The sequence below is a fragment of the Mercenaria mercenaria genome, chromosome 5 (assembly GCF_021730395.1).
Source record: "Mercenaria mercenaria strain notata chromosome 5, MADL_Memer_1, whole genome shotgun sequence".
NCBI classification, from domain to species: domain Eukaryota; kingdom Metazoa; phylum Mollusca; class Bivalvia; order Venerida; family Veneridae; genus Mercenaria; species Mercenaria mercenaria.
The window spans coordinates 84,430,867-84,448,079 of NC_069365.1; the positions used below are offsets into that span (position 1 = coordinate 84,430,867).

A 17,213-nucleotide genomic window follows, 5' to 3' on the forward strand; every position below is an offset into this window, starting at 1 on the left:
AAAATGCCCAGTCCCGAATTAACTTTATATGTCCTCCATTTTCATATAGTAATGTCCGATCTTATGCCAGAACGGCACCTTTAGCAAGTGCCATGACTATGCGAGAATTGACTAAAACACCACTGTTACGAATCTCAGTAACTAGATTTTGTACTTTTATATCAATGTCTCACAGTAACAAACGTCTACCGCGCTTAGCCTGAGGTAATGCTGTAACATCACCACCTTCGAATAGGTTACGCTTTTTAGACTTTTCTTTCACACAAGAGTCTTTAAGACTTCTGACAGTTGTTCGTTACAAATTCAATTTTTTAAAAACTTCCAAGGTTTTTGGTGTACCATTTTCCGCGGCATATTTGCCCACCTTAGGACGAATATCTGGGGATAAAATGTTGTACTTCCCACGTTTGCGGCCGGGTGGTTCATTGTATATTTCTCATAATTCCACATTATACAACTCGCGTAAATTACAGTCCTTACTGATTTTTTCAACTGGTAAAAGAACTTCTTTTTCTTTCGGTTGAAAATATTTCGGAATAGACATGTTCGTATTTCACACTGTGGCATTCATGTACAGTAAGTGTATCGAAACTCTAACTGGCGATTATCAACTACACGTATTCAATAGATTTAATAAAATTGGTCAAGGTGAGAAAATCTCGGGTTTCACGTTTTTGTAACAATACAGGTAATGCAAAAACAATTATCTTTTCATACTCGATGTCAGGTATTTGCAATCGATAGTTAATATAGATAAACAGGTATAATTGTAGTGGTAACGTTTATATGGTGTATATGTATATCTCGGACATAGGTATATTTTTGAGCGTTATATTTTCGCCACTTCATATTTGTGGCGAAATAGGCGAAAAATTAACAGTGACGAAAATATCCCAAAGTACGGTATGTGTTTGATGTGCTTTGTGTTTCAGACAAATTTTGTCGTACTCAGTGATTTCAGAGAAGTGTTTTCTCTATTCGGTGATGTCATATATCTGTCTGTGATTGCTGTGCAAAATGATATCAGAGATGTATTTGTTTATCCAATGATTTCAGGGACGTATATTCATTCTTGTATGATTTCAGAGATGCGTATGCTGTGCTGGATGATTTCAAAGAGGAGTTTGTTGTGCTTAATAATATTGCGGTCAGTGATTTCAGAGATGTACTTACATCAAAACACCGATATAATGAGTGATCCAGACGGTTCTGCTGTGCACGTAAATTTAAATTGTTCATTTATTTCCAGATGAGGAAATTCCAATATGGTCTATAGTTTTGTCGGTGCGATGTTTAACCTAACAAAACAAATACAATTAATATTTATCGTATACTTTTAAACACTTGTTTTAGCAAATAAAAATACGTCAAATGTGTGAAGCATTTTTCAAGGACTTATCTTTGTCAACGGAAAAGGTGCGGAAGCTCAACACTGGTAAACAGTACTAAACACTATTTTATATTTCAAGTTACTCATTTTCATCTATAATATAGAGTCAAGAGATACAGTAGGATCTTTATTAGTACTTGTGTTATAAGATTTCTTCGAGATTTTAAATTAATTATTCTAAACGAAAAATACTCTCACGGGCTTTCTTGTATAGTAAAATTTGTGTCTACAAATTCGTAAGTGTTCATCGGGAATGTATGTCATAACATAACATGGATTTAGTATTACATATACAGCTAAACACATAACTTGTTGATGTAATATTCATAGTTATGCTGAAAAAGGGACAAAATCCAACAAGAAAACTAACACATTCAAAAAAAGCACGCAGCCACTCATACAACTGTCCATATCGTCACCTTAGCGCAAAAAGCGAATAAGTTCTTCTTTAAGTCAAAGCAGTTATCCACTTCTTGCGTTGAGGTGAGGATATAGAAACAGGGGTATGTGTAAATGTATACACACAGAAGCTCTATAGGTTGTCTATAAAAACGTTAAATAAGATATCTTTGTTCTACAGGTTGTAATAAACTAATTTATTAATTAGGAAACATAATTGACGATATTTAAAAGTCATCGTGTTCGCTTGAATATTCTTATTGTAAAAATATTGGGGTTTTTTTACACCACTATGTAAACCATCAATTAATGATATAGAGTCCACATCCCCGCCGACGATACCTTATATTATTTTTATTTAAATACGTCCAACCCGCCAGTTAAAATATCCGGTGTCTGCAAATATATTTTCAAGTGCTAGATATACTTCCTCTTTCAAATAAACCTCGCACACATAAAACCGTTCATTTTTTGAGATGGCCAGACAGAATCAAAATGGAAATTAATGGATTTTTAATAATCGTAATAAGTCTCATCCCAGCGTCTAGTAAGTACTATCTTTTTAGTTTATTAAACAATGCTAAAGTGATATTTATGTCTAGGAGAACAGCAGTGTTACATCAACACAATAATTTCAAAGCTGAAATGAAATTTTTCGCCTTTGCTTATAATATATCAGTCATTTTTCGCGGTTGATGGGCACGTAGAACAAACGTATTTCTTAGAATCTTAGAAAAGCACTGGCTGCGGGTGGGTTTAAAACAACTGCATGCGTTTACGGCGATATGCCATAATAGTACAATATCTGATAAGCCATTTATGATGAAGAGTCATGTATTCTGAATACTAGTTAACTCGGATGATCAACTGAAACCCGATGTTATGAATGGATCAGTTATATAATTAAATCAATACATTGTGCTATTGCCTTTTAGAATTGTAGTGAACCTAGTATACTAATATAAATAAAGCTTGTCAATTCAAATTCGTCTGTGTAAACTTGAGAACGATATCAACCTTCGTCTTGGTATTGTTTTTTCTTTGATTAAGGGAGGACTTCTAATATGCGCATTTCTATTTTTAATCCGGATAATGATACTTCATAACTTAAGACATTTTAAGATCACACATAGTGAGCTTTGTCATGCCGATCCTTAGTATTTTCAGACACAGATACCGAATGACTAAAACGGTCTAAATCGAGCAGTGTCTATATTTTTATGTATGGTTAAATGTTTTTGTTTCTTTTAGTACCTCGTGCCATGATAAGGACTCTTCTTTAGATATACAAATCGTATTTAGTGCTACTTTATTTCTCTTGCGTTTTGTTTTATGTAATTTCGTTACTGTATTTTAATTCAACTTAAGTAGCCATTACTTTTATTATGTACGTGGGACGAAAATAAACTTTTGATGTATGCTAAACTAGCTCCGTTCTGATATAACGCGTACATGGAAAAGGTACAAATCGTCAAGTAATTTTTTATCATAACAATGTAATTATCTAATTTAATCTTTGTTAAAATTGGAAACATGTTACACTACATTTTATAGCAAATGTAATAACTGAGCCTCGCATTCAAAGGTCAAAGACTGTGAAACAACAAGGACAAAATCACATGCAGTTCTTGAGGAAAAAACTCTACTTGTATTCATTGTTCATTAAAATGATATATGAAAAAATGACAAATATTTCTTTTCAGGTTGTTGACCTTACTTTTCAAATGTGACTGATATATACCTTTATGTAGCATATATCAAGTATTTGTAAGACATGCAGTGCGCTGTTACATTACAGTATTAACACAAGACTAATATTGAATTTTTACAACAGTGACTACAACGTAAACGTCTAATTTTAAATACTACATGACAGCAAATTTATAATGAAATCAGTGATTACACTTGCTCTCTATACCATGTATACTTGAAGCACTTACAATAACAAGGTGTTCCTAAGTATTCAGTTACTTCCTCTTTGTGACATGAAAAGATTAAACAACATAAAGTACACAATTGATGAATTTATAACTTTCCTTAGTATAAACTATAACATTTTAAAACAAAATAATATCTAAATAGTCTGATAGTAATTACTGTCGGCTTGATTTGCCTTTTAAAATTGTGTCACAATCCCTAAATATATTTGATCAGTAAATCACATGTATGCTTGCGTGTGGTTATAGATGATTAAAAGCAAGTTGAATAGCTTAGATATGTTAACTATTCTGTGTTTTGAAGCATGCAAAGCTTATGTTATATGAATATCACACAAACTTTATAAAACAACGTGCATCGGTCATTTAAGTGATGTAGTTTTAACCAATATGACTGGATTTGAAGGTTATGATGTGTACCGGAACCAGTGCAAAATAACATTATGTTGTCTTAGTGGTGAAATTTAACAATTACTCGGATTACCCAAACACAAACAAACAGATTTCGACGTTACTAGTCCGAGTAACGTTTTGCCTTGATCTCTGTTTCCTTGTTATCAAAGGATTCTGTATGGGAACAAACCTTTTCACATATCTAGAATTTATTCGCCTTACTGATATTAAGTAAAGTATTACAATGAGTATTTGTATTAAAAGCATGGTGTTTTATCAACTTATGTTGGCCAAATATCTTCAAATCATATAGTGCCTTTACAATAATTAGTGTGGCAAAAATGAGCTCTTTGTCTTCTAGATAACATGTCCACTCTGTTCAAGTTACCAAAATAGAAAAAGTGGAAACTTCACAGGTCGCTCAACACGACAAAAACAAAGATGTTGCAGGTTCGGTTTGATTCAGCCTGTCCAGCCTGGACAGTAGTGGAAATGGATGCTACCTTCCTCGCCCTCTAGCCCCGGCTTGAGAAGAACTCAAGATTTACACATGCTACGAGTACAAAAACCGATTTCCGCAGATGTGTTCATACGGCACATGGAACTTTCAATGATACACTAGCGGAATTTCGATGAAAAGCGGCGTTTTGAGCCAATTAAAATAATGGGTTTGCCCTAAACGAGAAAACAATGGGCAGAACTAAACAAACTGGAATTTAGACAGGGGATCCAAGGTTATATAGCCTGTATATCACAGGAACTGCCAAAAGACAAGATTAAAAAGCAGGCACCATATCTAAGAGTTGATTATACAATACCCAAATATATGAAAGCGGGGATATTGGAACCACCCAGGCCGAAATGTTTAAGCTAAGAAACTAAACAGTACCAATAACGCGACATAAAAGCCGTGCTGAACGATCTGAGAATATCAAAATATAATGATTCCATGGTTGAGTTGATATTTATTCTCAAAATGGATATTTCGGTATTTTAATTTTCATGAGATAGATACACGAAATAACCAGTTAGTTAACTTAATGAATGAAGTCTTACCTCTTACCTACCATAAGCCTTTTTTATTCAAAATGACATTCGTCTTTTTGAGTGAAATTAGATTCCTTGTAGTGCTGTGTTATTAAAAAATGTCACCCATGCTCAAACATACTCAAGTGTATGTCATGGACAATAGTAAACATCTCAGGGACACTTTTGACTACATCAGACCTCATATATGTCATCAAGAACGTTTTTCACGTTCATATAAAATCTTCAACAAATTCAGAGTTTAATCAAATGCTCATTTTTGGAAACATCAGAACATACTTAGAAACACCTGCAAATAAAAACGAAAGCGTCGTGTGCAAGGTACTTTGCTAGATTGATTTGAAAATACTATTTTTTCAAGAGTCTATGTAAATAAAACTTTCGATGGCATTTTTGCGAACAGAAGTTGTCTGCAATACAGACTTTTAGGAAACTTTTCATAGTCAAAATGAACGTATGGTCTATAAAATGGCGAAAAAAACGTACAGGTCCTATGCGCGTTTATGAGAGATTCGCACACCACTTCAAGCTGATTTTAAGACATTACTTGGTATTATTTAATGTCAAACTTTTCAAGCTCATTTAAAGGCACTTACCTCCAGATTTGGCTAAAAAATAATCTTTCTTTCAAATTGAAGTTTGGTCATATTATGAACATTAGAATATGGATTTTTGTTTCTAAAATATTTTAGAAATTTCAAATCAAGAAAAAAAGATGACCGCGTCGGGAATCGAACCCCGAACCGCCGCGGCAATAAAGACATTTTCCCGTCGTCGTAACCAATAGCGCTATACTCACAGCTGAAGTAGTGAATAATGACTTCAAAATATAGATATTTATAATCGAGACAGTTTACCTGGAGTAAAAGTATGACAGACGCTTTTCGATTTTCATCGTAAAAAGTAGTAAAAACAGCAAATTCTCATGTGTTTCCGTAACATAAAGTTTGTCAGTAATTAAGTTTTAAAGCCTTCTTAAGAAATATAACATTTATTTCAAGATATCTAAAAAAACATTTTTGTTGTTGTCGAGCGATCTGGAGGCATGCCGCTTTAAGAACATTACTTGGTATTATCTAACGTGTCAAACTCTTTTTATCATATTTGATCATCAGAAATATAGTAACGTTGCCGTTGAAAAAATTTACTCATGAGTTTCCAGAAATTCATAAAGTGATTTACGTTTTAACATGCTCGTATACTTGTTCCGTATATTCTAAAATATGGTAAGCATACGGGAAATGGGTATTTTTTTTGGTTGGGTTTAACGTCGCACCGACACAATTTTAGGTCATATGGCGACTTTCCAGCTTTGATGGTGGAGGAAGACCCCCCCCCCCCCCCCCCCCCCCCCCCCCATCACGAGCGGGCACCTGGGTAGAACCACCGACCTTCCGTAAGCCAACTGGACGGCTTCCTCACATGAAGAATTCAACGCCCCGAGTGAGGCTCGAACCTACATCAATGAGGGGCAAGTGATTTGAATTCAGCGACCTTAACCACTCGGCCCCGGAGGCCCCGGAAAAAAGTCTTAGACCCTTCGAATATATGAAAATAAGATAGATGTCAAAATAGGACACGAATAAACACCATTTCTATGGACACAGCCTCCCCAAAACGAAGCATTGTATATGTGTGTACGAAGAATTGTAAATGTTTGGATGTAAGAACGCAATCTTTCCGCGCACTATATTAGTGTGTGCATTGATTTAAAAATGTTCGAACCTAATCGCGCTGTATTTACGCACTTGAATAGACACTTAAAGCTCTTATGAATAACAATGCAACCTGGCCCGACTATTGTAAGATTTAAGCGATGTTTAGCTGTTATTAAAGATGGATGCAAATTTTTCTATCTTTCTTTCTAATGATGTCTGAGTAAATAAAGTTGTATCAAAGAATTTTGGTAACCCAAAATTATGTCAAAGGGTTCAAAGGAAGAGCTTTCAAAACATCAGTATTTTCGGTTTTGCAAAATGATGAAAATTCTCACTGTAAGAAAACGAACACGACATTTTAAATGGTCTTAGTTACATAATTTGATGTGTTGATTTATAATATACAGCAATTATTGCACGCTATTCTCTACAGCTAACATACCTGCACATTTAAGCATTCAGTTACTTCCTCTTTCAATAAGGAAAAGTTAAAGAACAATGAAAAGAAAGTGCTACAATTTCAAGGGAAAAATGTATTGGTTCATTATTTGTTTAACTCTGTAATTCCACCTTTATGTATTTATATATAACCAATATATATTACCCTTTCAAATATGTTCCCTTTCTCAGTATTTATATATGCATTTCTGTTAAAGCCAATGATATATTGGCTCTAATAAATATACATGTATAATAATTTTCAAATACGTTCCCTTTCACAATATCATACATTTCTGTTACATGTAACACCAATGATACACAAAACAAGACTTGTCAAGTTTGTTCTTTTGTGATAATCTTTTGTCGTTCATAATTTTTACTAATCTGATGAATTACAAAAGGGAATGTATCAATGTATAGGGCAATCCTTTATAGAAACATGCCACTCACTGTGACTAACAGTTTGGGTATCAAAAAGTTAACTGTCCAGTAGAATTATAAACTTTCTGATATCTTTATGTGTGATAAAGAGAATTTATATGAACTAAATCACCACCATAATATACCAGAAGAATTACGGCAAAGCGCCTAGCAGTATAAACGAGTGCGCATATTCCACAGCAAGTCCACTAACCCGATAACATTTATTTCGACGCTGCTTCATATACACACCGAATTGTACTACACATTCGTACTGGTTCAACATTTGCATATGTACTCAAGTCTCTGTTTTCATGTCTCATAAATCAGCAGTGACATTTTAGTCCTTTTAACAAATTGGGACAAGAGAAGCTATGCTTTGTCTCTCTGAAAGTTAACTTGATCTCGAGGATAATGTTCGATTTCTGATATGTTGAATAAATCACAAAAAACGTTATACATGTATATTATGTATGATTACATCATAAATAAAAATAAACCAGATTATGTATATGATAAAACTATTTTGCTTTGCTTAAGTGAACTCTTGTAAAGCCGTTCTATAAAATTACTTCCTCTTTCAAGCAGGAAAAACTATCATTTCACAAAATGACACGATATTACTTTGACTGGATAAAACTTGTTGGATTGATTATATATGTACATTCGTGTAGTTTTATCTCAAAAGCTGGTACGTACTTTATAACTTTTGAAATATTAAATAAATCATCAATACTAATAAATACGGAAAATTGCAGTTATCCACAGTTAGACGGAAAATTCGAGTTTTTTCTTTCATTTATAATAATATATGGATGATATTATACGCTTAACAAACCAACAAACAAACAAACAGTGACAAAACGGTATAAAAGTTGATTTATTGTTTATTATTTGCAAAAAGTCAAAAGGCTATACCTTTCCAAAATGTACATGGATATAAAGCATAAATATTCTATATTAACGAGACAAGGTCAGAAGAATTGAAACATTTACGCACAGATATTATCAGATATCTTAATACAACTTCGTAATAAAAGGATTCGATCCAAAAAAAAAGTTTTAACCTTTAACCTTTTATCTCGCTGTAGCGTTGAAAATTAATATTTCTGACTGATGTGTGCATTTAAGTAACTCTTTGTCGGTAACTGATCGGTTACAGTTATATTTGTCAATTAATACGCGTGGTTGCACAGCAAATCTGAATGCAGTGTATGCCAATACACTCGCACAAAGGCGGGTTTTAACCAATTTAGAATATGGAGATGCTACACGTTCGTACACTTGACTTGTTATATACAGCAGAGATACTTATCTATGATTTTAAATTATTCATGAGTATATAATTTCAGATTTTTTTTGTGCGATTGTATACCTTTTTCATATATGTTTTCCGTTGACATCTACATGTATCTCATTCCGCTTTTATGTCAAACTTAATGATGGGTTGCTTGACAGATAAGTTTCATCTAACAGCGATTTTTAGGGGGCGAGGGCAGTGTTGCATTTTACATCACTGCTCATGAACAGACACAATCAAACCGAGTCTGCAATTTTCACTGTTTGCCTTGTTCTCAGTGCTTCCGAGTGATCTACTTTCCAGGTTTTATTTATATCCGGCAGCATATCCCTAGATGATAGTCAACTGTGACAATAATCAATGTCTATATAACAGGATTAAGATAACAAAGGCCAGATGGTTTTTAAAATCAAAGTCCAAATATGAGAAAAGTTCTCATTCAAGAGTATCAGTTACAGTGTCGCAGTCTTCATGACAATTATAGTTTTAAATATGTATTTAAGCATTAAGTTACTTCCTGATTTAAAAAAGAAAAAAAAATTAACTGCACATGACGCCTTCAAACTACAACAAAAATGAAAAGGAATTGCTTAATTCAACATTTATTGAATGAAGTCATTTTATGTGAACGAATATTTAGTTTAATCTTAAAGTCGGGATTTTTTGTTGATAAAGAAAGATCAGTATGAATCATTCCAAATTGGGTGAAAACTATATCTGTGTAATATATAATTTTGAATAAATCTAAATTTTGAATTTATTTCGCAAAAATGACTAGTGTCATCTCTTTTACAGTTGGACGCTACGCTTTCCTCTTTGATTGTGTCTGACAAAACAGGCGGAGGACTCTTAAAATCCCACCGGGATTGAGCTACTTTAATTTCTGTTTTCTGGCCTGTTTCGTCGGGCCCTTAGGGGTGTTTCCCTCGTTGCTCGCAGAGGCATAGATTACATACGTAACTGGTTCTAAAGGATTTTTTTTACATTTTACATAACATGACTTGTGTTGCCATAATGTGTGTTAGGGATTCACCTGGCGGGGATTACCTTTAATTGTGGCTTCAGAACATGGTGGAGGTAAGAGAGAGGATAAGCCGATGGTGATTTGGTCTCTGACCGTTGAAAGCTGGTACCCCACTATGTTCCTTTAGTTGATAGTTTTGTCCTCGTGCCTTTGCATTGTGTGTGTGTGTTTTTCGCATTCTGAGTTGCGGTTAAGGGAGGCTGCGTTTTAAGAACGTGTCATTCCCTATTGATTATCTATTCTTGTTTTTTTTTGTCCTTTTTTGTTTTGTTTTGTTTTCTAGAATGTGAGTTGTTTCCCATGCATTCATGACAAAATTTAATAAACGCCCGTTTGAAAAACGGGACGTACTATGGGAACGCCCCTGGTGGGCGGGCGGGCGATCGGGCGGCATCCACAGACTTTGTCCGGAGCATATCTTCTTCATGCATAGAGGGATTTTGATGTAACTTGATACAATTGTTCATCATCATGAGGCGGAGTGTCAAGCACAAGAACCAGGTCCCTAGGTCTAAGGTCAAGGTCACACTTAGAAGTCAAAGGATACAAGAATGAAAACTTTGTCCGGAGCATTTCTTCTTCATGAATGGAGGGATTTTGATATAACTTGGCACAAACGTTCACCACCATGAGATGGAGTGTCAAGCACAAGAACCAGGTCCCTAGGTTTAAGGTCAAGGTCACACTTAGGGGCCAAAGGTCAGATACAAGAATGACTTTGTCCGGAGCATTTCGTCTTCATGCATGGAGAGATTTTGATGTAACATGGCACAATTGTACACCATCGTGAGACGGAGTGTCATGCGCTGGTCCTTCTTTAGAATTACTTCCCTTTGTTGTTACTATAAATAGCATATATTGTAACTTTTTCATTACTAGTCGTAGAAAATCGAGACCACTTTTCTGTAGTACAACATGCATGCTACATCTAATATTGAGGTGTATTTTGACCTAGCTCTACCTGGTAAGGATTTTTGTGTGGACTTGGGATTTATTTTTAAGATTAACTTCCCTTAGTTGTTACTATAAAACACTTATATTGTAACTTTTTTATAACTGACCACAGGGAAAAACCAAGACCACTTTTCTGTGGTACAACATAGATGTTACTTTCAAAGTTTAGATGTATTTTAAGGTATCTACCTTTGTGCTAGTGTAAAGAAATTTGCTATGACGGGCGTATATTGTGACATTCTGGCACTCTTGTTACATGTAATATTTTTCTTTCAAAATTAGTTTTTCTGATTAATACCAAACTAAATATGTTATTTCTTATCTGCATATATGCAATAAATTACCATTAAATCAAATACATGATAGAACAATTATTGTAAAACTGTTCTGCTAACATGTAACTTTTTCTTAATTGTGACTCATTTTCTCCCCTAAGGCAATACATATAGTCGCTGCTACGTCCGTTCATTCATCTGTCCCCAAGAAGTATTTAAATTAAGACAAAACGAGTCTAGCAGCAATAGCTGATATGTAATCAGCTGCAAAAAAAATAAAGGCACACATTTATACGTCATTCCAGTAGAGGTTCTGCTATATAAAGAAGAACTACAAAACTCACATAGATCACACTTTCCCCCAGTATATCCTGGACTGCATCCGTCTTGGCAAGTTCCATCCTGTTTATTACATCCAGCATTATGTTTGCAATGCCCACTGCATTTGAACGAACAGTTTTGGCTATATGTCCCATTGTCACATACTAGAGTTAAAAATCGTTATCCAAATACAAAACAAATACTTTATGATATTCTACGAATTTCGTATGACTAAAGGAATCTCCTTATTTAGAAAGTACTAGCATAACAATACAATTATCATGTCTTTATATGTTGTTCTTTATATTTATTTTTATAGTTGTTTTTTTTTTACACCAGCATTTTTGTGTGTTACACATTAGGTCTTTTATTAGTTACCTCGCGGAGTAACTTTCATTTACACTTTAACGCGACTTATTTGGTATTATGTTTTTTCATGCATTTTCCACATGTCCTCATGCAGTTTTCACCCCATGATCCTTCACGGCATACTTCAAAATATTAAGATAGACAAGAACTTTCTACCGTGATTACATCTGCTGAATGTAATCACTTAATTCGATAACTCTTTAAATCAATGTATAAGTCAATCTACGAGGGTGTTCAAGAACACTTAGACTGCTTCGCAGCTTTGTATAACTAGTCTCTTAAAAACAGTTATCGTACCGCTAGTAACTGTATGATTCAAAATAGTATGATTTAACGCAGGACACACAATGAGCTTAACTATGGTAATATGCAATCGGACAACTCGACGCTTTAGTGTCTAAAATGTAAAACTTTACAATAATTAACTGCAAATTAAATTATAATAAGGTCAATTTAATTTGTTTGTAGCATTTGAAACAGACGGCAAGTGCAGAACTTCAAGAAAAATTGAACAAAGACACCACAGACCAACCCACAAAGCGCCCACTTTAAAATCCACTCTCAGTTATATAACAATCTACATTAAACAATAAACTGAATGCATTAAATCTGTTATGAAAACATTTGTATTTACCTTCTTTGCATGTCCGTCCTTTCCAACCTACGGTACAGCCATCTAAACATGTTCCATGTACGTTATCGCAGTTTTCTTGTCCACCAACGCAGTATCCACTACACAATTGTTTGCATTCGCTTCCAAAATAACCAGCAGGAGAAGCTAGATATAACATACATGTATGATTGATGATTTCAGACCTTTAGTTTCTTTTTAAGTACTTTGATACGGAGTAAATATTAATCATAACAATGGCAGGGTGATTTATTTATATTGATTTATATGTTACGTTGTTTATGTAATAGAAAGAGCATTGAAACTCGAGGGTAAACGATTTGTACGAGGGGACGTAGCCCCCGAGTATAAATCGTTTACCCGAGAGTTTTAATGTTCTTTCTGTTTTGTATCATAGCCATCCATATATGGTAGTTGTAGGCGTTACACATTGCCATATACAGCAGTTCAGTAAGTACTTAAAATCCTTGCTTTACAAATGTGTAAAGCCCAGGTAAAATAAACCAATGCTAGAGCAGAAAATCAATAAAATACACGTCGCTGTCTACTGTTCCAGACACGCTGGCATACTTTCCTATCCAACAGTGCGGTAACTAGCGTGCGGGTATTAAATACCTGCACACTTTTAGTTACCGCACCCTGTAGTCAGAGTATACGAATCACCTGCACCAAACTTGTTAAGAAAAAACACCAAGCTATGATACAATTGTAGGTTATATGAGGGTATAAGTGCTCTTAACAATTAATAATAGAGAGTTTGAGATTTCAACCTTCGCCTTCCCCTTCAACGTCTCTTGCGAAGTTAACGTATAAAGTTGAAGTTCGATTAAAATTCCTTGAGATTTCAAACATTAGAATTTATGCAACATTTTGTTTACTTTTACACTTTGATTAATCTTACCTATTAGATACTGGCACGTAGTAATTTATCAGACAAAAATGAAATGAAAGTTATAATTACGTCATGAGTTGGACTTATATAGGACGTGGAATGTTTTCTTAACGTTGTAATGGGAAGAATCGCGTGACGTCCATGGCGTCCACGCGCACGTTGCGACAACAAGTTGACGTCATTTTCGCGGAAAATGTTAATGCGCATCAATTTGATTTGTTTATTGCGTTTTCGGAGAATTTTTTTCCCGTATTTTTTCCTGTCTTTCGTGACAGAACTATAATTTAGATATAAATTAATCATTTGATAGTCACGGTGGATATGTAATAAAAAGTTATCAGCTTTGTATGTGGATATGTGCACTCGTTCTTTCGCGGACAATATTGCCGCTGCAGAACTCGTGCATATATCCACATACAAAGTTAATAACCTATAATGATCATATCAACGTGATAATGACACTCTGTATGACTCTGTGTAATGCCAAACTCTCAGACAGCACAATATGATTTTAATATACTATTTTATAAGTAAAGCATCTGCGGATCCAGAAATTTTGGTTAGAGGGACACCATCATTAAAGAGGGGGTCACCCATTTCATGGAGGGTGGGGGGGGGGGGTAGGGGTAGGGTAGGGTCACACCGAGTTTCAAGACCGACTTTCTTGCAAAATGTAAGAATCAAAGGGGGAATTAACCCACAATGTCCCTCTGCCAGGCTCTGGTTCCGTGCATTTAAAGAATGGAGTTATCCCATACGACTAACAGGAAACGTCTCTCATCATGATATCATAGATCTGAAATTGTCTGATACTTCAGAAGAATTTTCCGTCTTCCTAGTACCATTTTATGTTTATAATTAAAACGCAATTGTCGTATTAAGTGTTCGACTGAAACAGATTGGTTTTATTTGGATGTGAAAATAAAATGTTCCGCCAAATGATAATCGCGCGTAATTATTTATTTTTCAAGTAAAATGACTGTCATGCCATGTGCCTCCATCCAGATTTCAGTCCTTGATGCCGAGTATGTGGACAGAGTAGATGTAAAAAGAATGAAGTTTCGACTTTCGTGATATCACATCTTCGGACGTTCAAAACTTTACTTCATACGACAAAAAGGCCCATCTGGTAAAATCGATACCGCCTGGGGACACAAATATGCCGTAGAAGTTAAAGTTTGAACAAAATCTCAAAGTTTCTCAAAATCAGTTGATAACTTCATACTTCCAGGTTCAATTCAATGTATTTAGTTAAAATCATTAGCCATACAAAACTTCATTATTCTTATACCTATTGATAGTGTTTCACATCAAATTTAGTCTAATTATATATATGGATAATCAAATAACTTAATAAGCAGAAATCCTGAAACTAAGCTTTTTATTTCGCGTAGTAATAAAGAGAAGTCTTAGGCTTACGTGATATTACATGGAAAACTTTAGTAGCAACGTGTGATATAAATAAAATACACGCATATCGGTGACGTTTTACCCAAAATGTATATGAGAGACGTTGAAGGGGAAGGCGAAGTTTAAAATCTCAAACTCTCTAATACCTTTTGAAGCATAGAACTTCACTAAGCAAAATAATAGCTTACTCGGTTTGACTGTTAAAATCCCTTGGAAGCATACAACACAACAAAGCAAAATAATAGCAGGTACGGTTTGAAAGAGTATGCTTGTGAGAAACAATGAAATGTGCAGCACCCCTTACATCCACAAACACCGACAAAAATGGAAAGCTGTTTGTTACAAACTATTATTATTATTATACCACATATATCTAGCACTCTTTTCATACAAAATATGTGCGTTCAAAAGTGCTTTACAAAGACATAAAGAACACATACATACATATATATATATATACATGTAAATACATTGGTACAAGATTATAAGGAATAGTAATTAAAATAAGATCATCCATAAATTATGCTCAACGTTAAATTACATTACATACACTATTAAAGGAGAGCAATCCTTTTCTCAACACGAAACAAACCTGTCATGATTTTGTTATTTTTGTTTGTTTGTTTTGGGTTTAACGCCATTTTCAACAGTATTTCAGATTTTGTTATTTTATATAACATGTGTGAAAGAGAAGATTTTTTAAATGCGGACAGTGAGCAAACTCACATAGATCACACTTTTCCCCAGTATATCCTGGACTACATCCGTCTTGGCAAGTTCCATCCTGTTTATCACATCCAGCATTTCTTTTGCAATGCCCACTGCATTTAAACGAACAATTTTGACCATATGTCCCATTGTCACAAACTAGAGTTAAAAATCCAAATACAAAACAAAAATTATATGATATGATTCGAATCGGAATATCCTTATCTACAATGTACTAGCACAACAATATACATAATTATCATGTCTTTATGATGTTGTTCTTTATATTTGTTTTCATAGCTTTTTACATAAGCATTTTTTTATGTTTTACACGTGGGCCTTTTATTAATTCATTCACTATGGCAATTTTTATGTACACTTCCGTGCAACTTTCGAACACTGTTTGTGTTACGAATGGTGTTTGATGCCTACTATAAACCACTTTTAACTCCCTTTTGGTGTTTAAGCCACTGAATGGTCCAAGGCGTGACTGACTATGTCCCATTATAAGTTTGATTTGTCTTTTTTCTAATTGTTTGCTATATTATGTCTATGTATTTGTCTGAAAATGCAGAACATTAACAAAAAAATCACATTCGCATATAACGGCAGTTGTTAACCTTGTTAACCCTGCTGGCGGCAAGTGATTCTGCCTTTGCGACCAGCACAGATCAAGATCAGCCTATACGTCGGTGCAGGCTGATCACGGTCTGCACTGTTCGCTATTAAGTCAGTAATTTTTCAGTGAACATCCCTTTGAGTAATAAGTGGTACTGACTAAATTGAATGATGGACCAGTCCATTTTAGAAATATAGCAGGGTAAATGTTAATTACATTTTGTATATTTGTAAATTGAGGAAAATGTATGTACCTTCTGTGCAAACGGGTTCTGTTTTATAGCCAGATTCACAGCCGGTCATACAGTACCCAGTAGTAGAATTACATGATTCTAAGGTGTAGCAGAAGCCGCACATATTCTCACATGAATCCCCCCATGTACGATCCTTACAGTCTGTAAGTATAATATGCTTTCTGGCGAACACTAAACAACATATTATATTATTAAACAAACCGAGTTTTTTATCTTACAAAATGCCAGAAACATACTTTTCGTATCTAGAACTTACTTGCCACTGTGGCAAAATGTTAGTGACTCTGTACATGGACTACAGTTCTTAGGTTTTGAAAGCTAAAGCATTAATAATAAGAATTTTCAACATGATACATACACTACTTATTTTTTGTAAATAAATCATTAATTTTCTGCTGAAACTCGCTTTAAGTAGTGTATAAAATACCGATTTTGAGCCCTATTTGACCCCATTTGACCTTTAATCCTCGGTCCGAACCAACTAATGCCGGACAATTTAAAATCCACAGGTTTTAAACCCAGTAAAAAGTTTTAAACACATATAATATAATGATTTTACAGAATAAAATATATTGTTTGAAAGAAAGAAAATTTACTGATAATATAAATCCTCACTATGTTACGGCAAAAAACGGGAAAAGAATGATAATGGCTACCTGTTCGTCTTGTGGAAAAATGAAATCAAAGTTTGTTAAAAGTACTATCACGGCAGGTAATTTAGATATTCATAAAGCAATGATACCTTTATTACCTAAGAAAGGTGTAACACTCC

General features: G+C 34.4%; 1 protein-coding gene across 1 annotated transcript; it reads right to left on the reverse strand.

The window, feature by feature from the left end:
* Positions 1–11,418: 11,418 nt before the first annotated feature.
* LOC128557393 (protein draper-like) lies at positions 11,419–16,740 on the reverse strand. Its single transcript, XM_053544730.1, has 3 exons — positions 16,442–16,740; positions 12,563–12,706; positions 11,419–11,723 (listed from the first exon to the last, which is right to left on the reverse strand). The coding sequence occupies exons 1-3, from the start codon at positions 16,542–16,544 to the stop codon at positions 11,419–11,421; spliced, it is 552 nt and encodes a 183-aa protein (XP_053400705.1). The 5' UTR covers positions 16,545–16,740.
* Positions 16,741–17,213: the final 473 nt, after the last annotated feature.